The following is a 22,021-nucleotide window of genomic DNA, read 5'->3' on the forward strand; positions in this document are numbered from 1 at the left end:
GACTCTGTTCTACATGCATTATTCCATTTAATCCTCACCAAGCCCTGTAACGTGAAAGTTACCAGTAAAGAGCAAGAAACAGGACTCCAAGTCTTGGAACTGGCAGAATCAGGATTTGAACTAATGTAGTGAAAGAAGGATATTCTTCCTCACATATTCTCAGAAGTGAGAAATAATGCTGAAGCTGAAGCTTCAATACTGTGGCCACCTGATGCGAAGGGCTAACTCATTAGAAAAGACCCTGATGCTGGGAAAGACTGAAGGCAGAAGGAGAAGGGGACGACAGAGAATGAGGTGGTTCGATGTCCAAACTCGACGGACATGAGTTTGAGCAAGTTCCGGGAGTTGGTGATGGACAGGGAAGCCTGACAAGCGGCAGTCCATGGGGTCGCAGAGTCAGACACGACGGGGCGACTGAACTGAACTGACCATCAGGAAGACTAGGTGGAAGACTGGATATGGCGGTAGAAGGAAAAGGGGGAAATGACTCCCAAGTTTTCATTGGGATGGCCTAAGAGCAGTAAGGCCAAAGAGAAAGATGAAAACCCAATTTGTGACGCGATCAGTTTGAGGAGCCAGCGGATCACTCATGATGCAGAAACCGAGATGAGGTTCTGGCCCCCTCCCTCGGCCCTGAAAAGGTGCTAGGAGAAGGCAGGCAAGGGAAGAGATGGAGATAGGTTCTCCTCCCTCTCGGGTTTTCCAGCAGCATTTGCAGGAAGGGCGTGGGAGACCGCGAGACAAAGAGCGCGCGGCACTGCCTTTGTCCAGGGCGGCCCCTTTAAGAAGCGCGCGGCCAGCTTCTAGCCCTCCTTGTATGCAAATTTGGCGGCGGGGCGGGAGCGCGCAGCTGATACCCGGGGACTGGGCTGCGGCGGTTAGTCCTCTCCCGGCCGCCGTCGCCTCCGACATATTGCCCGCAGGAGCTGCGGCGGCGAAGCGGAGAGCGCCGGGGGGAGGAGATGGGTGAGCGGCACGGGTCCGGCTTGGCCCGGGAACGGGCGGGCTCCGGGGTCAGGATGGCCTGGCTGCTAATTGCTCCCCCACGCGGACAGGATCCCGGCGACGGGAGGGGGAGGGGATGTTGGGCCCAGGGGGACCCCGCCCCCTCCTGTCGTTTTGCGGGTGGGGCTTCTGTTGTGGGGGCGGGACATTGGAAGGGTGGGCGGGGCTTCTAAAATGTGGAGGTTCCTGGGGGCTTTGATGAGGACCCACCGTCCCGGGCTAGAGTGGGGCGGGGCTGCCGGTGGGCGTGGCCTTCGTGCTAAGGGCGGAGCTCCTAGCCTGTAGGCCCTGGTGCAGGGGCAAATTTTCTGGGCAGTAGGGGCTTTGTACTGGGGAGGTGGGGCGGAAAGGAGACCTTCCAGATGAAGGGAGCCCCTTCTGGAGCCGGGCTTCTGGGCAGAGAGAGCCTCTATTGGCTTGTGGGCGGGTTTTCTGAGCTGACAATTGTGTGTAGGCGGGGCTTCTGGGCTGAGAGGCTATATGTGGGTGCAGAGCTTCTAAAGAGAGGAGAGTGGGTGTGGGTAGAGCATTTGGACTGAGGGTGCCTGTGTGGGGTTTTCTAAGCCAGGTACAGTAGCACAGGAACAGAGCTTTGGCGCTGCTGGGGCTAGTTGCGGGCAAAGTTCTGGACAAGAACTTTTTTGGAGACGTTGGGGAAAAGCTTCCAGGAAGAAAAGCTAGGGCAAGGGATGTGTGTGTCTGTGGAGGCTGCTGTGCGGTCATGGGGAGATACGAACAAGGCTTTAACTTTGGGCTTCCCAGGTGGTTCAGCGGTAAAGAATCTGCTTGCCAATGCAGGAGTCACCGGGTTGATCCCTGGGTTGGGAAGATCCCTTAGAGAATGAAATGGCAACCCATTCCAGTAGTCTTGCCTGGGAAATCCTGTGGGCAGAGAAGCCTGGCAGGCTGCAGTCCATGGGGTCTCACCGAACACACATATTAACTTTCAGAAACGACTTAGGTGACTGAGCACACACATAACTTTGGGACTGGGGTGGTGCCTAGGAGCTTTGTGCAGGAGCTTTTTGCAGGACCTGGGAGCTTGGGTTAAATTGCTCAGCCGAGAGAAAGAGGTTGTAGGTCTATGTTAGGTTCACAGCCATGCCATTCTCCCTTGACACTTGCTCAGGCCCTGAATCCTGACTGTGAGAGTTCAGGATGCCCATTAAGCCAGATCTTGGGTCCTGGAGGAATCGTAAGCCTACAGGGACTTGTAGTAGTATCCCAAAGGAGCTGCGTATACCAGCTCCAAAAGCACAGGACCCAGACCCCCATACCACCTGTGACTCTGTGTAAACTGAATTTACTAATCTGGGTAATCTACCTTGCAGGACTCATTCCCTCATCAACATGTTGTTATTGAGCACTTACTCTTAGGCTGGGCACTGTGGTAGAGGGAGGGGATACAGCAGTGAAAGAGACAGACCTCACTGACCTTCCATTCCAGTGGAAAAGATAGGCAGAAAATATGTTAACAAATGAATAAGATGAAGAATGAACTGTGAAAAGAAAAATGGAAATAAGATAGAGAGTTAAGGAGGCAGATACCTACAGAATGGCAGGGAATGCTGTACTCTAGAGAGAACAGCAAGCGCAGAAGGTAGCAGTAAGCTTGGTTTGCTCAAGGAGAGAAAGACCAGGCTGGCTGAAGCATGGGGTCGAGGCAGAGAATGGCAGGAGATGTGTTTGAAGTAGTAGGCGGGGGAACCTATCATGGGTCTCTGTGATTGAGGGACGAAATGAGACACCAGGTTGCTATCCTTGATATATGCCTTCTGGCTTGAGGACCTACCTTATGTTGAGCCCCGCAGGAGGACGAAGAGGTCCCAACAGGACATCCTACTGTCGAAATCCACTCTGTGAGCCAGGATCCTCTGGGGGCTCGGGCGGGGGCCACACTTCCAGTGCATCGGTCACCAGTGTCCGTTCCCGCACCAGGTAAACTACTTGCTGTCTCTTGCACTTCCCTGTGGGCTCAGAGGAGCAGTTTGGACAGAGCTCTCCCTGACTGAGCCCTAGGATGTGATATCCCAGATGCCAGATAGGGCCTTAAAGGGCAGGGAGCAGCAGAAAAGTCCCTGGGTGAGGGCGGTCCCTGGGACAGATACCTTGGGACATAGCATAATAAACCCAAAGGCCTGGATTCCACTCACAGTTCTGCTCCTGATTCACTGGTGGCTTGGACAAGTTGTCTCCCCTCTCTGGGCCCCCTTCTCCTCACCTTTCCTTTCCTTCCTGGGGGATGTTGGAAAGCCTGAAAAAGCTGAGGGAGGAATAGGGAAAGGCTCTGTCAGCTTCTTTGAGGCAGAAGATGTAGGAGGACTCCATCCACCCTTGCTGTCGGCTGCTTTTCTGAGCCTGCCCCGTGGCCCTCTGCCTCAGAAGCCCCTCCTGGTAGGGTTCTCCAGCCAGCTCCTGATGTTGTGCCCTCTCGCCTCCAGGAGCAGTTCGGGGACGGGCCTCTCCAGCCCTCCACTGGCCACCCAGACCGTCGTGCCCCTGCAGCACTGCAAGATCCCTGAGCTGCCAGTCCAGGCCAGCATTCTGTTTGAACTGCAGCTCTTCTTCTGCCAGCTCATAGCCCTCTTTGTCCACTACATCAACATCTACAAGACAGTGTGGTGGTATCCGCCCTCCCACCCACCCTCCCACACCTCCCTGGTAGGTGCCCAGCTAGGCCCCGCTGTGTGTGTGTGTGTATGTGAATGAGTGACACGTTTGGTTTCAGTTTAGCTTATCTCGCCCAGCACCCTGTGTGTTTGGCCTCACACTGGGCATGGGAGGTGTAAAAGGAACCAGTGACATCTGAACACTCACCCCAGTGTGCTCAGCACCACTCTACACACCGTAAGGGCAGCAGAGATGAATCTGCCTCAGATTTTGTATCAAGGAGCACAGAGTCTTAAGTCCTGTGGGGGAGCAGGCATACATGGTTATTTCAAGGAGAGGAATGAGCTCTGTGCAGGAGCAGGGCCGGGGCCGGGTGAGCAGAGCAGGAGGGCTCACACGCCACTCTCTTGTCTCCAGGGACTGTCCCACTTCCCTCCTCTGGGTCCTGTTCCACTCCTCTAGGTATTTTCCTGGTCTGACTCAGCTGGAGGCCTGTGAAGGTCAGAGAGTGGGGACAGTCCCGATGGAAAGGACTGGGCAGGGGAGGTGGGCATATGAAAAGCCCATATGGGCAGGGGGCCCACGTGACCCCCAGCCTCTGCCCTCGACAGAATTTCCACCTGATCGACTTCAACTTGCTAATGGTGACCACCATCGTTCTGGGCCGCCGCTTCATTGGGTCCATCGTGAAGGAGGTGATTGGGTCCCAGAGGCTGGCCCGGGGACTTTGGGACTCCCCTTTACCCCCTGGGGGCACCACGGAGGCATTCCCAGCCCTTGATCCCTGAGGCCTTTCCCTGGGGGCTCCCTTTGAACTCGGCTGAAGAGTGTTCATCCTGTTGGCTCTTGGAGTTTTCTGGGCATCCAGGGAAAGGATTTGCCACGACAGGTTCTGCCCACCCTGCAGGGGAGGGAATCATGGGCCATGCTGGGTGGGATTTGGGCACAGTCCCCATGACCTCCATCCAAGGCCCCATCCCGTCCTATCTCCCCTGACCCAGGCTTCTCAGAGGGGGAAGGTCACCCTCTTTCGCTCCATCCTGCTGTTCCTCACCCGTTTCACCGTTCTCACGGCAACAGGCTGGAGTCTGTGCCGCTCCCTCATTCACCTCTTCAGGACCTACTCCTTCCTGAACCTCCTGTTCCTCTGCTATCCGTGAGTACCCCTCACTTTACCCCTCACTGCCCAGCACCTGCTCCTGACCTCTGCCCCAAGAGTTGCTGGGCTCTGGGCCCCCCGTGCCCAGCCGACACACAGGCAGGCAGCGACAGAACCTTCTCACACTGTCCGATAGCACCGCCCTGAGATCGAGAAGATTAGCCTTCTTTTGCAGGAGCAGAAACTGAGCCGGCAGGCCTAATTTCCCCAAGGTGCCATTGAAGGCTAGGTCAGAAGGGGGCTCAGATCTGGGTGTGTCGCCCACAGCTCCAGAGCAGGGATGCGCGGGCTTCGTCTTGCTCTCTCTTCTTTCCTCTCTCTCTACTTCTTTCTGTTTCTTTGTGTGTCTTGGTGTTTGTGTAACCTCTCGGTGCCTCCCCCAGGTCTGTGTGCATGCACACATCTGTGTGTGTGTGCGCGTGTTTCTGTGTGGATGTCTGTGAATGAAGTGTGTGTGTGCGTGCATGTGTGTCTTCACACGCATATCTGTATGTCTGTCTGTGTGTCTACTTTGCTCACCCACTTCCTCCATCTTGCAAGAACCCAGATAGTTGAGGATGGGAAGACAGTGTCTGGGAGAAGCCCAGGCCTGCCCCTTCCTGGCCTGGAATTGGGGAGAGCTTTGGCAAGATCTCCACCCTGGCTGTTCCTGGGGTAGGCTCCCGGCTGCCGGGGCATTCACAGTCATTTCCCAACCCCTGGGCTTTCTGGATCATGAACTTCTTCGGGCCAGTCCATCTCTGTTCCCTGGGAAACTCCTCTCTCTGTCTCCCCTGCATGACCAAAAGGGCACTGTCATGATCGGAGCCCAGTCACACTTGCTTTAGTTATAACTGGGTTTTAATTGTCAGAGATATGTGTGTCATATAAAAATATTAAACTTTACAGAGGCTTTTAACATAGAAAATGAAAATCCCACATAATCTCAGTCCTCTAGAAAACTGTATTTTGCAGTGTGTCCTTCCACATTTTTCCTGTGCAAGTACACACACATACATTTTTTAAAAACAGAAATGGGATTAATCCCTATGCATGATATTGTATCCATTTTCACATGGTCATAAAAGGTGGATATTTTTCTATGGCACTATATATGGGTCTGTTTCATTTTTTTATTGGCCTCATAGTATTCCATAGGACTTCCCTGGTGGCTCAGACGTTAAAGCGTCTGCCTACAATGCAGGAGACCCGAGTTCGATCCCTGGGTCGGGAAAGAGCCTCTGGAGAAGGAAATGGCAACCCACTCCAGTACTCTTGCCTGGAAAATCCCATGGATGGAGGAGAGTGGTAGGCTACAGTCCACGGTGTCGCAAAGAGTCGGCTATGACTTAGCGACTTCACTTCTTTACTTCACAGTATTCCATTGAATAGACTTTGCACCATGTGTTTTGTTTTGTATTCTATTGGTGGATTTTTGAGTTGTTTCTAGCTTTTCTCTGTTGAAAACAGTGAGGCAGGGTACATTCTTCTGCATACATCTTTGCACATTTATCCAATATTTCTGTATAGTAGATTCCCAGAAGTAGAATTACAGCACCAAAAGGCATGCTTTACATTTATAGATAGATACTAACAAATGGTCCTCCAGGGTTGTACTGAAAGAAATGTTAAAAATTGCCTTAATTCAACCCTTCCTGGACACTACTCAAATGTTACCCAGTGTTCATGTTTTGCTTTATTTTATATTATTTAACTTTTTGAGTTTTTATTAATATGAGACAAGTATATATAATATATGATCAAATCCAATAGTGCTAGAAAGCTGATGATGATGGGAATTCCCTGGTGGTGCAGTGGTTAGGACTGCAATTTCACTGCCAAGGGCACAGGTTTGATCCCTATTTGAGGAACTAAGAGCCTGCAAGCCATGCAGTGCAGCTAAAAACAACTTATGATGGAAAACAGCCTTTAACTCTACCCTCCAGATTTTTAGTCCCACTTCTAATAGTCAGCATCTTTCACGGTTTCTGGTTTTAAGTGTTTTTTGAGTCACCTCCATAATTCTAATATCCTTGTGCTTTTGTTTATTTCTTTAAATATTTATTGATTGATTTTATAGTGGGGTAACAGGTTTGCATCATTAAAATTGCAAAATGTATAAAAGAATGTAGAATGATAAATCCTTCCTTTGACTCCTCTTTCCCAGCTACTACCCAGTTTCCCTCCTGAGGGGTAACCGCCAGTGTTTCTGGTTTCCTATATATCCTGGAAATAAATGTTCTTTATATACAAGCATACCACACACACACACACACACACAACACACACACATGTACACACCCCTACATGCACATGTCCATCAGTTTCCTGGAATGACCGTTGAAGGTTTAGTTCACCTTCTCTCCATACTGTCCCTAGTATTTGACAATTATTATTATTTTCAGTTTCCTCTCGGTCCTCTATTTCAATAATATGAGTGTCAATATTTTTTATTCCATCAACAGTAGTGAGTGTCTTAATCCCTTGATGTAAGAATACTGTATTCAGAGCCCTACCCATCAATTCTTTTACTCCCCTCTTCCTCCTATCACTTCCTGGCAGCTGTACTCATAGTGTCACATTTGACATTCACATTCTCCTACATAGCCATGTTTAAGTCTTCCATTCTTTGGGCTAATTCTAAAGATTAAAAACCAGTAAGTGGCCTTGATATTTTTATGAGTATGAAGCTGTTATTCACTGCAGGACTGAGTAGTGTGCATAGAAAGATATTCTTTCTCTGTAGTTCTTGAATTCTAATCTTGGGCCTCATAAAAAAAGAATGTTCCTAGTGTCAAGGGCAAATGGTTTCTCTTTCCTTACATGACATCAATTGCTTAAAATCATGCCACATTTTAGTTTGCTTCATATTTAGATTGTAACTTTCTCATATAGCTGTTATTTTTCTTGGAGTTTCTAATTGCCTTTCTTTTTTCTCATTGACAAAAGAATGATGGGCCTTCAACATATCCTCAAGTTTATCTAGCCTGTCAGTCATGCTACCTGTTGCCTAGTGTCCATATTTCCCCACAGAGACATCCTTCCTGGAGCCCTCCATCCTCCTGCTCCAGTCTGGAGTGGCTGCTCTTTAGGCCTGCTGTACAGCTCTCAGCCTGGGACTTTCCTTTGCTGCCCTTCTGGGTTGGATCTACTGTCTCCTGGATCCCATGTCTTCTTCTTTCTTGGTTTTCTCCCTTATTTTGCTGGAGTGCGTTATCATCAGGTAATTTCCTTAACAAGGGGTATGTGGGAGGTATATACATTCTTTTCCTAGCATGTCTAAAAATATCTTTATTCCGCCCTCATACTTGATTGATGGTTTGGCCTAATATAGATTTTCAAGTTCAAATTCATATTCTCTCAGAATTTTGAAGATGTTGCTCCATTGTCTCTAGCAGCCAGTGTTTCTAATGAGAAATCTGATGCTAGTTGATTCCAGTTACTTTGTAGAAGACTTGTTTTTTCCTTTCTAAAAGCTTTTAAAAATATTCTGTTTATCTTTTTATTATTTGAAATTTCACAAGAATGTGTCTGATGTGGCGCTTTTGTCATTCCATCTTATCAGTACTGTAGGACTTTTTTAACCCTGAGGTTTGGGTGTCTGTTCAAGTCAGGGAAATTGTCTTCTACTATTTCTTTGATAATATCTCCCCTTCCATTTTTTTCTGTTCTAAGACTTCTCTTCATCGGATGGTAGACCTCATAGATTGGTCATCTGTTTCTCTTACATTGTCCATCATACTTTTCATCTCTCTCCCTTTCTTCCTCTCCTTTCCTCCCTCCCCTCTTGATTTCTCTCTCTTTCTCTAGCTGTCTTTCTCTCTCTCTTTTTACTTTGCCTTTAGGGGGATTCTCTCAACTTTATCTCCCAGCTTTTTTATTGGGATTTTTTTTCGGCAATCTTATTTTTCATCTCTGAGGCCTCTTTGTTTTCTGATTGATCTTTTCTCATAGCATTCTGTTCTTGGTTTTAAAATCTCTTGTGTCCCTTCAATTTTGTCCTTCCACTGAATCAGCTTTCCTGTTTCATGCTGCTAGTTTGTAAGTGTAGTTAGTGTCTTTGGTTGTCTGGTTACAGTTAAGAGTGGAGGCTGAGCTTGCCTTCTGAGATGACCCACACTCTGTCTGTGGAGGGTTTTTCTCTAAATAAATCCACTTCTTACCGGAAGAAAATTTTTTTAAAGTTGAGGACTGAGTAGCTTGGAATGCATTTTTTTCTCTCTCTGCCATTGTATACCTGAATAGGAGGTTTGACTGGGAGTTCTGAGTATGTGGGCAGGGCACACTGGCTGGTATACTTTGCTTTAGGACCAGTGAGTAAGGTGCTAGTTGTTAGGCTATGGGCCCCCATAGTCGAGAAAGGGGAGAGAGGTATTACTCTGGAATGCCCCCATTGAAGACCTCAATTCCCAGTTTATTCAGTTTCTTTAGGGAAGAATTTTTCAGGATGGGTTGTGTAAGTTGTGTAGGAGAATAAAGGGAATGACTCATGAATATAGATTGTTTTTAATCCAGTTTGTTCAGCCCGGCTTCTCACTTCTACCCTCGATCAAAGGTGCCCACTTCAAGCCAGTCTCTGCTGGGTCACTCTAGACAGATCAGCTCCTGCCGGCAGTGCAGCCCTCGCAAGACGAATCTAGCCCTACACTATCTAGTTTAGTAATTTCTAGCTGCCTATTGTTATTAAACATTTTAAATAGGCTAGTTTTAATTGAAATGTACTGTTAGTGTAAAATATACTCCAGATTCTGAAGACTCAGCACAAAAAAACAAGAAGGAAGTAAAATATCTCATATATATCACAAATAATTTTATATGTTGATAATATTTTGTATAGATTAGGTTAAATAAAAGAGTATATAGTTAATTCTTATTTTAAGGTGGCTACTAGAAAATGTAAAAGTGTATATGTGACTCTCATGTTTCTGCTGGACGTGCTGCTGTAGACGATGACTGCCTCATTTGTCAACACGTTTCCGTCTGCCATCTAAATTTGTCAGAATCAGTTATGTACTGATAACCCCCACTCCCGTCCTTTTTGCTGATAGGGATTTATTTTCTACTTTTCTTTATTTACTTTCTACATGGATACTGTCACATCTTGGATGGAGAGGATGAAAGAGAATGCATGTGAAGATGTTTCTAACTTTTGACCTGTCAGAGAAGCCATTAGCTGTTATCAAACAATGTAATTGTATCTGCACTTCTTAGCGGCAAAGCCAGGACAATTCTTAAGTAGTTGTCCTTAAGTTTGAGTCTGAGCCCTTGTGTGTTCGTGTAGGTGCCCACCCCCTCGTTCCCACCGAGTATCCTGAGCAGTGTTTTGGGAATCCCATTTCAGTGTTCTTTTCTGTCCCACAGAATCACTGGCCTCTTTCTTTTCTCTTCTACTCTGGGCCAGACACCATGCTGGGCATTGTTACGAAGATTAACAATTAAAGAGTATTTATGAAAACATTAGCATAATAGAGAATCAATACAAGCTATATCACTTAAAGCAAGTTAAGGAAACCGAGGCTCATAGAGGTTATATGCTGCTGCTGCTGCTAAGTCGCTTCAGTCGCGTCTGACTCTGCGCGACCCCATAGATGGCAGCCCATGAGGCTCCTCCGTCCCTGGGATTCTCCAGGCAAGAACACTGGAGTGGGTTGCCATGTCCTTCTCCAATGCATGAAAGTGAAAAGTGAAAGTGAAGTCGCTCAGTCGTGTCCAACTCTTAGCGACCCCATAGACTGCAGCCTACCAGGCTCCTCCATCCATGGGATTTTCCAGGCAAGAATGCTGGAGTGGGGTGCCATTGCCTTCTCCGAGAGATTATATAGTTTGTCCTAAATCATAGCACTAGTAAGTGGCAGAGCTGGGGTTTTAACACTGGCCTGTTTGATCCCAAAGAGTAGGCTCTTGACCAAAATTCTCTGTTAATTAATGCTGTGCTGTGCTTAGTCGCTTAGTCATGTCCAACTGTTTGCGACCCCATGGACTGCAGCCTGCCAGGCTCCTCTGTCCATGGGGATTCTCCAGGAAAGAATACTGGAGTGGGTTGCCATGCCCTTCTCCCGGGGATCTTCCCAACCCAGGGATTGAACCCAGGTCTCTCACATTGCAAGTGGATTCTTTACCATCTGAGCCACCAGGCAAGCCCTATCTGTTATCTTACTTGGATCTTAATGCAGGGAAAGTAGTAGCATTCCCATTAGATAGAGCAGAAAGCAAAAACCCAAAGAGGCTAATTATATGAGTGCCTAAGAACACTATATCCCCTCTTGGAAGTTCAGAATAAAGGAAGAGAACGTTACTATAGATAAGAAAAAGTAGAATTTTCATTGGCTGTAGCTCCTGGTGGCAGCCCAGGGACCCTTCTGGAGCTATGTCTGAGGACCTGGGGAAACAGAGGCCCTAAGGCCTTCCCAGGTGGCACTAGTGGTAAAGAGCCTGCCTGCCAGTACAGGAGACATAATGAGACATGGGTTCTATCCCTGAGTCGGGAAGATCCCCGGAGGAGGGCATGGCAACCAGCTCCAGTATTCTTGCCTGGAGAGTCCCATCGACAGAGGAGCCTGGTAGCCTATAGTTCACAGGGTTGCAGAGAGTCCAACACGACTGAAGCGATGTAGCATAGCATAAGCTAAAGTGAGGAATGCCTGTAGAGAGAAACGAGAAGGACGTTCCATGTGCTGTGCTTGGCATTTACCTGCTTTAGTTATCTACTCTTCCTAGCTATGAGTCATCTAATTTCCTCCTTAAATTATATTAGCCACACACTCCATCCCTTAACTTAAGCCTCAGAAGGAGTTTATACTGTTTAAGGGCCTATTTCAGTGCCTAGTACATAATAGACACACAACAAACACTGTTCCTGAACTGTCCCCCCTCTGTAAACTTAAGAGCTGCCCTTATAGGCACCCTTGGCCACATCTACCTCTCTTTTGTGGTACCATGTACATTTTTAATTAATGAATTGCTTTTAGTGTTTGTGGAGTGTCTGTCTTGATCTCGGGTACCAGACAGTTCCGGATTTGAACCCCAGCTCTATAACTTCCTTACTAACTGTGTGACTTTTCCAAAGCCGCCACTCCACCTCTCTGAACCACAGCTTCCTCTGCTGAAAAGGGCACAAAATAACAGTACCTAACACAGAGTTTGGGGAAACAGAAGAGAGTGCGTGTAAAGCAGTTAGTGTAGCATCTGGAGCTCAGGATGTGCCCAGGGAATGAGTGCTGTCACGATTCCTGCTGGACAGCAGCAGACTCAGAGGGCTGCGGCTCGGGTCTTGCCTCCTACCGTATTCCCACCACTCCATACAGGGCTTGTTCCGTGTGCAGGGCTAACACGGGTGTTGAATGACTGATCACTGGCTGGGAGGCTGGATAGCTTTAAGGACTGGTCGAACTCCCCTCGGAGCAGCCAGGAGAGCTAAAGCCCAGGGAGGAAAGACGATTCCCTGGGTGGTTAAGGGCTGGGATCCTGGCCCACGGCCAGGCCTGCCCTGACCACTGTCTTCCCCAGCAGGTTTGGGATGTACATTCCGTTCCTGCAGCTGAACTGTGACCTCCGCAAGACAAACCTCTTCAGCCACATGGCCTCCATGGGTCCCCGGGAGGCGGTCAGTGGCCTGGCGCGGAGCCGGGACTACCTGCTGACGCTGCGGGAGACGTGGAAGCAGCACACGAAGCAGCTGTACGGCCCCGATGCCATGCCCACCCACGCCTGCTGCCTGTCGCCCAGCCTCATCCGCAGCGAGGTGGAGTTCCTCAAGATGGACTTCAACTGGCGCATGAAGGAGGTGCTGGTCAGCGCCATGCTGAGCGCCTATTACGTGGCCTTTGTGCCGGTCTGGTTCGTGAAGGTGCGTAGCCTAGCGCAGGGAAAGGAGGGGTCTGCCCGGGACCCTTCCTACTGCCTCCAGGAGTCCTCCTGCTTGCAGAAACGAGGCTGCTGCTCTTGATGAGATTCCCATCTGTTCTCTCGAGGGCTGGAGTGACTACTGCCTCCCTTTTATTTATTTATATATTTTTTAAAACTTTTTCTTTTGTATTAGGGAGAAGGAAATGGCAACCCACTCCAGTATTCTTGCCTAGAGAATCCTGTGGACAGAGGAGCCTGGTGGGCTGCTGTCCATGGGGTCGCACAGAGTCGGACATGACTGAAGCAACTTAGCATGCATGCGTGCATTGGAGAAGGAAATGGCAACCCACTCTAGTGTTCTTGCCTGGAGAATCTCAGGGATGGAGGAGCCTGGTAGGCTGCCGTCTATGGGGTCGCACAGAGTCGGACACGACTAAAGCGACTGAGCAGTAGCATAGCAGGTTAACGATGACGCGACCATTTCAGGGGGACAGCAAAGGGACTCAGCCATACGTGCACATGTATCCCTTCTCCCCCAAACTCCCCTCCCGTCCAGGCTGCCACGTAACACTGAGCAGAGTTCCCTGTGCTGCACAGTAGGGCCTTGAGGGTTATCCATTTTAAATATATAGCAGGACATACATGTCAATCCCAAAGGCCTCCATTTCAGAGTCGAAAAAACAAGGCTTGCCGAACGAACGTGGCCCATACAAGGTCACCCAGCCAATGAGGGGCACACAGCATGGTTGTTCATGATACTTGAAAACAGAAAGGAGTCACTTTGTATTCCAGTGTGGCTGTTTCGGCCCAGGCACGTCACAGCATCCCACTCAATCATTAAGTCCAAAAGCCAGATTCATCCAGATCTGGGTGACTGCAAAAGCTATGCTCCCCCTCTGGCTTGTGCCGCCTTCTGGGAAGGCACATCCCTAGCCGGCTCGTCACATTTCTCCCAAGATGGGCTGCACTGACGGATTGGGGGTTGAGAAGACTTCATGTCTGTTGGGCAACATGCTAGAGCTTTCTTGAGTAGTAGTATCCTCCTCACGCCTCTCAGAGGTGGCTACTCTTGTCCTCATTTGCCAGATGAGGCAACTGGACTGCAGAGAACTAAAGTGACTTTCCCAAGGTCACATGGTGACTAAGCAGCAGAGCCAAGATTTGAGCTCATTTCTGTTGAATCCCAGGACCTGTTCTCTGGCTCAGAGTGAGAGTAATTTTTCTTTGTAGAAAACTGAGGACTCTTGCCTTCTAGGTTGGCCCACACTCTGTGAAGTGTATTTCTCTCTAAATAGATCTATTTCTTACCCGCCCCCCACCCACAAAAAAAAGAGAAAGCTGAGTAGTGGGCTCAGGGTTTAAGCCCATGATTAAGCTGCCTTTGTTAGGTGTTTGATCTTTGGTCTCAGGGCACCCTGGGGTCTGTCTGGGGCTGTCCTGATCTCCAAGGAAAGAGGGAGTCAGGGAGGGGGAGGGCGTGAGGCCGTTACGGGTGTCTGTGATCTCACTCGCCTCCCGCTGCCTCCAGAACACACATTACTATGACAAGCGCTGGTCCTGCGAGCTCTTCCTGCTGGTGTCCATCAGCACCTCGGTGGTCCTCATGCAGCACCTGCTGCCTGCCAGCTACTGCGACCTGCTGCACAAGGCCGCTGCCCACCTGGGCTGCTGGCAGAAGGTGGACCCGGCGCTGTGCTCCAACGTGCTGCAGCACCCGTGAGTCCGCCCTTCTCTGCCTAACCCCAGCCCCACCCCGCCCTGCCATCAGCTCATTCAGTTAGCCAGCAAATAGTTACTGAGCATGTCTTGTATGCTAAGCCTCATAACCAGAGTAGAATATGGCAGGGCCCAGGAAGGACATGCCCCTTGTCGCTGGGTACCTTGCAATGTCTTAGAGATAGGAAGGGTGCAGGTAGTAAATTCCTAGACTCGTTGACTTTCTCATTCGCTGACTTACGTACTCACTGCTTGGCTGATATGCTCATTCATTCGTTACTTCCCTCCCGCTCACTCATCCATCCAGTCACTGGCTCGTCTACTCTTTCAGCAAGCGTTGCATCTACCTCATCCGTCCCAGGCTTGGTGCTGTGTATTGGACAAAGGAACCTGGACTTTGACCTCTAGGCAGAGGGGAGCTATGAAGGTTTTTGAACAGTGGAGGGGCCCATTCCAAGGTGTGCCTTAAAGAAACCTTAGTATGGTTAATAGGATATGGTGCTGTGTTCGTTGATGACATAACCTGGCCAGGGAGGTCGAGCCGCAGGAGGCAAGAGCTGAGACGAGACCCCTTGAGGAGTACACCGGCAGGTGTGTGTGATAAGCATGTACACAGGGTTAGGTTGAGCGGGGTAAAAGGCCCAGCTGCAGGATGGCACTGCAGTCAGAGCAGAGGCCAATGTCACTGCGCTCAGGAGCCCTGAGGGGCTGGGCTGTCCTCCTCTCAGCCTGGCCCCTCCTTCCTGGTGCTTAGCATTTCTACAGCCCTTCTTTATAGTATTTTCACCCCAGTTATGCTAATTTTTCTGTCTGTATTCCCCCATTAGACTGGAAGCTCCTCGAGGCTGGGACCACCCCTGTATCACATCTGAGTCTTGGGCCCAGCACGAGGCCTGGCAGAGAAGAGGCCCCTAGACAGGTTTGTAGAGGGAGGCCACAGAGGCTCAGCCTCCTGATGTTGGCCCTCCGTGCCAGTCAAGGTCCCTCCTCTATCCAGGTGGTCCAGAAAGCAGATGGGTATTGCCAAATGGGCCAAAGTAGGGCTTGGCTTAGCTTAAGGTTCTGAGAGGAGGGGAAAAGAGAACGATAGTACATGGCTAAATACAAGGATAAACCTGTCCATGGCTCACCATGATCTGCCGGTAAGATCCAAGCTCCTTCACGTGGCATCTCACGATGAACTGGCTCCTGCCAGCCTTTTCTGCCCCATTTCTGCCCCTAACCCGACTTATCTTCTGCTCCAGCCAGTCCCAGTCTCTTCAGATCCTCAAATTCTGTCTGTACTTCTGTACCCAGACTTTTGAATTTGATACACGTTTTGCCTTGAATGGCCTTTCCAACTTTCCATTCCTGCTTAATTCCTATTCATCCTCTAGCACATGGCTTCCTCCAGGAGCCCTTTTCATGACCCCCTCCAGGACAGGTTCAGTGTCCCTGCTCTGCCTGCACTCCCCCACCCCCACAGAACTGTGAGCATTGCACCTAACACTTTCTGCTGTGTTTGCTTGGTTACTTGCCCATCATTCCAGGACTAAAGCTCTTGGAGGTCAGGGTCCTTGTCTGTCAAGCACTTGGCCATCCTTCTCACTGCTGGCAAAATGCCTGGCTTGTGATTGGTCCACAGCAGATCTTTTGTGTTTTTTGTGTATAGTTGTTTTGTTGTGTTTTTTTAAGGTAAAATTTCCACACAGTTGAAATGTATAAGTCTTAAAAAGTGCACAGTTCTTTGAGTTTTGATGAAAGGCATACATACCATGTAACCCATCCCCTGTCATGATACAGAACATTTCCAGCCGATCAGAAAATTTCAGCCGATCAGAAAAGAATCAGAAAATTCCTCCTGGTCCTTCCCAAGGACCCCCTCTCTCTGGCAACCATCTTTCATTTCATTTCACCATAGGCTAGTTTTCTCTGTTCTGCAACTTCACATAAAGTAAATCAGTAGATGTTCTTGAGCCCAGCTTCTTTCATTCTGCAAATTCTCTGTGAGTTTCATCCATATTGTTACATATGACATGGAGGGGTGGGTGTGTGTGTGGCACCCACACGCACACTCAATTGTGTCTGACTCTTCTGCGGCCCCTTAGACTGTAGCCCTCCAGGCTCCTCTGTCCATGGGATTTTCCAGGTTAGAATACTGGAGCTGGTGGTCATTTCTGTCTCCAGGGATCTTCCCAACCCAGGGATCAAACCTGCAAAAATAACATGGTAACTGTATTTTAAATGAAAGAATTGATAGCTCAATGAGATTGAGCTTCTTGGAGACAGTGATTCTCAGTTAAGTGGCCCAGGACCCTTTGGAGTTTCTGGGAGATCTCAAAGAACAATGGAAGAAAATTCACTGGTCTCACAACCTTCTTCACATGCCCTATGGGGGCCTCTCTGTGCCAGGCCTCTTGTGTGGCATGCTTTGAGGACGCAGACATGAATTGGACGCCATCCCTTCCCTTCAGCCCTCCCAGACTAGTGAAGGATACAGGGAAATAAAAAATGACAACACATTGCGTAAAGTGGACCAGTAGCAGTAGCTTCAGGAACCATTTCAAGGATGCTGAACGCTGGGGAGTTTGACAAAGACTTTCTGAAGGATATTGGGTTTTGAAAGATGACATAGAGCCTGCCGGAGAAGGCAGTGGCACCCCACTCCAGTACTCTTGCCTGGAAAATTCCATAGACGGAGGAGCCTGGTGGGCTGCAGTCCATGGGGTCTCTAAGAGTCGGACAAGACTGAAGCGACAGCAAGAGCCTGCCAGAAGGATAAGGTGTCAGGAAGAGCATGGCAGCTAGAGGGAGCACCTTGATGGAGAGACAGGAGCAGTCAGGTATGCGGGAGGAACTAGAGGCAGTTTTGGGTGGCTTGAGCAGGCGCTGTGTGGTACGGGTTATGGAAGGCCTTACAGGGCCTCAGAGGCCAGAACACACCCTTGGGGCTTGACTCCAAGGGTACCGGAAAGCCTTCAGAGGGTTTTGAGGAGAAACTAGTCAGGCTCATCTTGGTATTTTACAAAGACCACTTGGGCAGTTGTGCAGTGGAATGCCTGGAGGCTAGAAGTGAGGCTGACAGGAGGCTAGATGAAGAAAATGACCTCAGGGAAGAGGGAAAAGGGTTTTCTTGAAATCTGTCAGAGACATGAGTGTCAGCCCTAAATCTTCTGATTCCAGTGCAATGAATTTCTTGTGATTCTTAACCCATTTTACAGAAGAGGCAGCTGCTGCTGCTGCTAAGTCACTTCAGTTGTGTCCGAGTCTGTGCGACCCCATAGATGGCAGCCCACCAGGCTCCCCCATCCCTGGGATTCTCCAGGCAAGAACACTGGAGTGGGTTGCCATTTCCTTCTCCAGTGCATGAAAGTGAAAAGTGAAAGTGAAATCGCTCAGTCATGTCCAACCTTCAGCAACCCCATGGACTGCAGCCCACCAGGCTCCTCCGTCCATGGGATTTTCCGGGCAAGAGTACTGGAATAGGGTGCCATTGCCTTCTCTGAAGAGGCAGCTAAGACCCAGAAAAGGAAAGTCATTGTATCTACGTGATAGAAATGAGAGTAGAGCCCTGGTGGTTCCCCCGTGCCGTCTGTCCGCATCTCCTCGTGTGGGTGAGCTGGACATAAGGGGCTCTGTTGGACTGTGCCTCCAGGTGGACTGAAGAATGCATGTGGCCCCAGGGAGTGCTGGTGAAGCACAGCAAGAACGTCTACAAAGCCGTGGGCCACTACAACGTGGCCGTTCCCTCCGACGTCTCCCACTTCCGGTTCCACGTGAGTCTCCTCCACTGGGAAGGAGGGGTGGTGCCTGATCTAGAGGGCAGGAGGGTCAGCCGGGAAGGAAGGTGATGTCATAGCAAGAGAAGGCTATTGTCCATAGTTCCCAAATCCAAAATAAGAGAGCGCACCCATGCAGTGCGCAAGGACAGTCATACAGATGATCACTTGTCACTACAGCACATTGGTACCAGCTCTTTGAAAACTTTGGATGGAGAAGGTAATACAATGAAAGGAGGGGTTCCTGGTGGTGGAAATCCTTACCGTCGTCATTCTTACTGTGTACCAGGCCCTGTGGTCAGCACTTCCCATGAACCCTCCCGTTCAGACTTCGTCAGAAAGAACCCTGTGTAAGAGAGATGTACCAGGGCTGTCCCAGTTTTCAGGTATTGAAATTGACTCAGAGAGTTTAACTTGTTCCAAGGATGCCTTACTGAGAAACCTGGGAATTAATGGTATTAACTCACAAACTCAGCACAATGAAAAGGGCTGCTCAAAATCATCTAGCCTGGTGAATTTCATTTACTTATTTTACTGTCAGAATCCTTTCTTCCAACATAGTCAGACTAAAGTTCAGTATATAGGACCTCACAGTGCAGCTCTGCTTGAAATTGTTGGAACTCCCTTTACGTCCTGCTCAACACTGCAGTAGCTCCTAAAAGACCCCCCTGGAACCTGGGGCTCCAAGGAACACAGTTTGAAAAACCATAGATCTGGCCTCATCTCTTTATTTCCCAGTAGAGAAACCTGAGGTCCAGACAGGAAGGGGACCTGCCCAAGGTCCTGCAGCTGCCAGGTGCAGAGCTGAGCCTGGCTTGCTGATCTCTTGGGCTCCTGTTCCTTGCCACTCCTCCTCCCATCCTATAATTAGCTCTTGAGGTGTAGGTACCTTGGCCCCTGCAGAATCATGATCCCTGGACGTTGATCATTCTTTCAAGTTGATCAGAAAAATTTTCTTAGTCCTCTATATTCTACCTTGCCCTGTGCACATCAGGTAAGAGTGATATGTGTTCATGTTCCCTGGAAGCTTCTGGCCTAGCTGAGGAGTGCTGCACACGCAGTAGTAAAGGACTCGGGCTGTGGAGTCTATAATAACTTTACATGTCTCTATCATAAAATGCTACATTGTTCGGGCCTGACAGTACCCAGAAGGTCACATACTGCTTTTCAACCAGAAAACGTTTGATAGGACAAGCCAGACCTCTCAAGAAGAGCTTCGGAGAAAAGGTAGAAGTTGAGCAGGATCTTAAACAGCTATGTAGGAAGCAGTAGTCATCTCTTTTTTTTTGGCTGTACTCACGGAATGTGAGACCTTAGTTCTCTGACTAGGGATCAAACCCATGCCCCCTGCATTGGAAGGTGCAGTTTTAACCAGTGGACCACCAAGAAGTCCCAGGGAGGCAGTGGCCCACAAATAAAGGCAGAGAGGTGACAAGGTCCATACCCAACCCCATGAAGTCCGACTCCCCACCCGAGTCTGCATGGGGCCCCAAGAGTTTGACCCCTTCATTGGCCACCCAGAACCCCCATCCAAGAGGCAGATTTCTGGAGCCTACTTTCCAGTCCATGCCTACTCTCTTCCCGGGCAGTTCTTTTTCAGCAAACCCCTGCGGATCCTGAACATCCTTTTGCTGCTGGAGGGCGCGGTCATCGTCTACCAGCTATACTCCTTAATGTCCTCTGACAAGTGGCACCAGACCATCTCACTGGCGCTAATCCTCTTCAGCAACTACTACGCCTTCTTCAAACTGCTGCGGGACCGCCTGGTATTGGGCAAGGCCTACTCGTACTCGGCCAACTCCCAGAGGGACCTAGACCACCGGTTCTCCTGAGCCCCAGGACGACCCAGGGACAGCATTCAGGCTTCAGCCAGGGGCTCCCTGGGAAGTAGCTGTATGGGAGGGATGGGTGAGGGGCAAAAACAAAAACAAAAAAATCCACCAGAGCTTTGTATTTTTGTTACATACTGTTTCTTTCTTTGATAATTGATGTGATTATGAGGAAAAAAAAGTCCTATTTTTATACTCCCAATAAGCCTGTGTCTTGTATTTCTTTCCCCTCTTGCCTATCAGGCAGCAAGCAGAGGTGTGGGATTCTGGGCCAGCAAGCCCCAAGTGTGCAGCCTTCTCCAGTGGAGAAAGGATGAGGAAACACCAGAGATCAAGGTAGCAGTGGTAGCTGCTGTATGCCAGAGGCTGCCCTCCATGTAGTACAGGGCTGTCCTTAATCCCATTTTTATGACAACCCTAGGAGGTAGGTGCTGTCACTCCTATAGAAGAAAAACAGAAGCTTAGGGAGCTACAGTGACTTGCCCAAGGTAACACAGCTAGGAAGTAGTAGAGCTGGGCCCCAAAACCCTCTGAAAGATGACACTGCTATCCTGATGTGATGTCCTGATTCTCAGCACGCAGTCACTGAGACCCTGCTCCGTGCCAGGTACCACAGTAGATGGTGAAGATGCCAAGACACAGAAACAAACATGTCACTACACACAGATGATTATAACAGTTAGTTACAAGGTACAGAATGGCTCATGGGAGAGAACACTGAATGCTCTCTGGACTTCTTGGAGGAGGGGTCAGTCTGAGTTGTATCAGCCACTTCGCAGGGGGACAAGAGAAGGAAAAGGTGCTTCAATCAGAACAGTAGCAGAGATATGGAACATTCTGGTGTATCCAGGGAGGGTAAGCAGAATGTGGTTCCTAGAACAGGAAAGATAAGGAAAGTGGGGCAGAGGTGGATTGGAGCTGGAAAGGTCTGCAGGGACTGGATCAGGGAGGCTCAATGGCTGTAGGCTAGGGAGATCAAGGCAGTCAATCCTAAAGGAAATCAACCATGAATATTCATTAGGACTGAAGCTGAAGCTGCAATACTTTGGCCACTTGATACAAAGAGCCAACTCATTGGAAAAGACCCTGATGCTGGCAAAGATTGAAGGCAGAAGAAGGGGGTGACAGGATGAGATGGTTAGATGGCATCACTGACTCAAGGACATGAGTCTGAGCAAACTCTGGGAGACAGCGAAGGACAGGGAAAGCTGGCATGCTACAGTCTGCAGGGTCCCAAAGTCGCATAAGACTTAGGAACTGAACAACAAGGGAGGGGATGTGAGCAAGGCCAAGGGCAAGAATGGAAATGAAGCTGCTTGGAAGCCCTCTTGGCTCCCCATGGACCACAGAATGGAGGGCTCAGGGGTTGGCAGAAGAGACACAGTTATAGACACTCATCTAATCTGAGCATGTCCCCTGAGTCCTTGTTCAGCCACAAGTTATACTGGCACTCCCTTGGTGGTGCATAGAAAACAGACACTGCAGCAAATGTTTTTGGTGCTTTTGTTGAGTCAGGCATTGTGCCAGGCACTGGGACAGAGACAGAGATGGGGAAGATACAGTCTCTTCCATAGACAACCAGGAGAGAGAGACACCTCGTGAACAACTTCGGGTTCTAAGTGCTGAGGAAAATGTGTGTCCAGGGCAACAGGGAGCAGAGAGGACATAGGCTGACCCTGCCTGAAAATGCAGGGATTTGGGCTCGATCCCTGGTCGGGGAAGATGCCACATGCCTTGGAGCAACTAAGCCCATGGCCCTTGAGCTGGTGCTCCACAACAGGAGAAGCCATTGCAATGATAAGCCCACGCACCACAACAGAGTAGCCCCTGCTTGCCACAACCAAAGCCGACACCCAGCAAGGAAGACCCAGCACAGCCAAAAATAAAAATACTTTTAAAAAAGCGTATGGAAAGGCACAAAAGAAGATAGGAGCATACATGGGAAAATGTGGTTTCCCAAATATGGATGGAGCCTGGATTGCCTGGTGGGGAGTTGCCCAAGAAGCCAGTAAGGACCAGCCTAACATGATAAGGTCTTTGCTTTTAAAGAGATTGGGGCAGGGGGTCAGTGCGGAGAATTCCCTAGTGGTCCAGTAGCTGAGACTCTGAGCTCCCAATGA

General features: G+C 49.4%; 1 protein-coding gene across 4 annotated transcripts; it reads left to right on the forward strand.

Annotated features, from left to right (window-relative positions):
* Positions 1-849: 849 nt before the first annotated feature.
* TMEM39B (transmembrane protein 39B) lies at positions 850-20,106 on the forward strand. 4 transcript variants are annotated; one of them, XM_040228000.1, is made up of 10 exons: positions 854-966; positions 2,817-2,943; positions 3,447-3,666; positions 4,033-4,115; positions 4,227-4,310; positions 4,617-4,771; positions 12,263-12,599; positions 14,127-14,314; positions 17,949-18,069; positions 19,662-20,106. In XM_040228000.1, exons 5-10 carry the CDS (start codon positions 4,257-4,259, stop codon positions 19,902-19,904), a joined length of 1,098 nt encoding a protein of 365 aa, XP_040083934.1. In that variant the 5' UTR covers positions 854-966; positions 2,817-2,943; positions 3,447-3,666; positions 4,033-4,115; positions 4,227-4,256; the 3' UTR covers positions 19,905-20,106. The 4 variants fall into 4 exon arrangements, with proteins under 4 accessions (XP_040083933.1, XP_040083934.1, XP_040083932.1 ...); XM_040227999.1 differs by lacking the exon at positions 4,033-4,115 and having other exon boundaries at positions 850-966; XM_040227998.1 differs by lacking the exons at positions 854-966; positions 4,033-4,115 and having other exon boundaries at positions 1,143-2,943.
* The last annotated feature ends 1,915 nt before the right edge of the window (positions 20,107-22,021 follow it).

Source organism: Oryx dammah, unplaced genomic scaffold (genome assembly GCF_014754425.2).
Source record: "Oryx dammah isolate SB20612 unplaced genomic scaffold, SCBI_Odam_1.1 HiC_scaffold_27, whole genome shotgun sequence".
NCBI classification, from domain to species: Eukaryota; Metazoa; Chordata; class Mammalia; order Artiodactyla; family Bovidae; genus Oryx; species Oryx dammah.

Coding starts and splice junctions, on each gene's coding strand:
- TMEM39B (XM_040227998.1), top strand. CDS start 2,774: ATGCCTTCTGGCTTGAGGACCTACCTTATGTTGAGCCCCGCAGGAGGA. Junction 2,944..3,446: donor AGTGTCCGTTCCCGCACCAG/GTAAACTACTTG, acceptor TCTCGCCTCCAG/GAGCAGTTCGGGGACGGGCC. Junction 12,600..14,126: donor TGCCGGTCTGGTTCGTGAAG/GTGCGTAGCCTA, acceptor CGCTGCCTCCAG/AACACACATTACTATGACAA.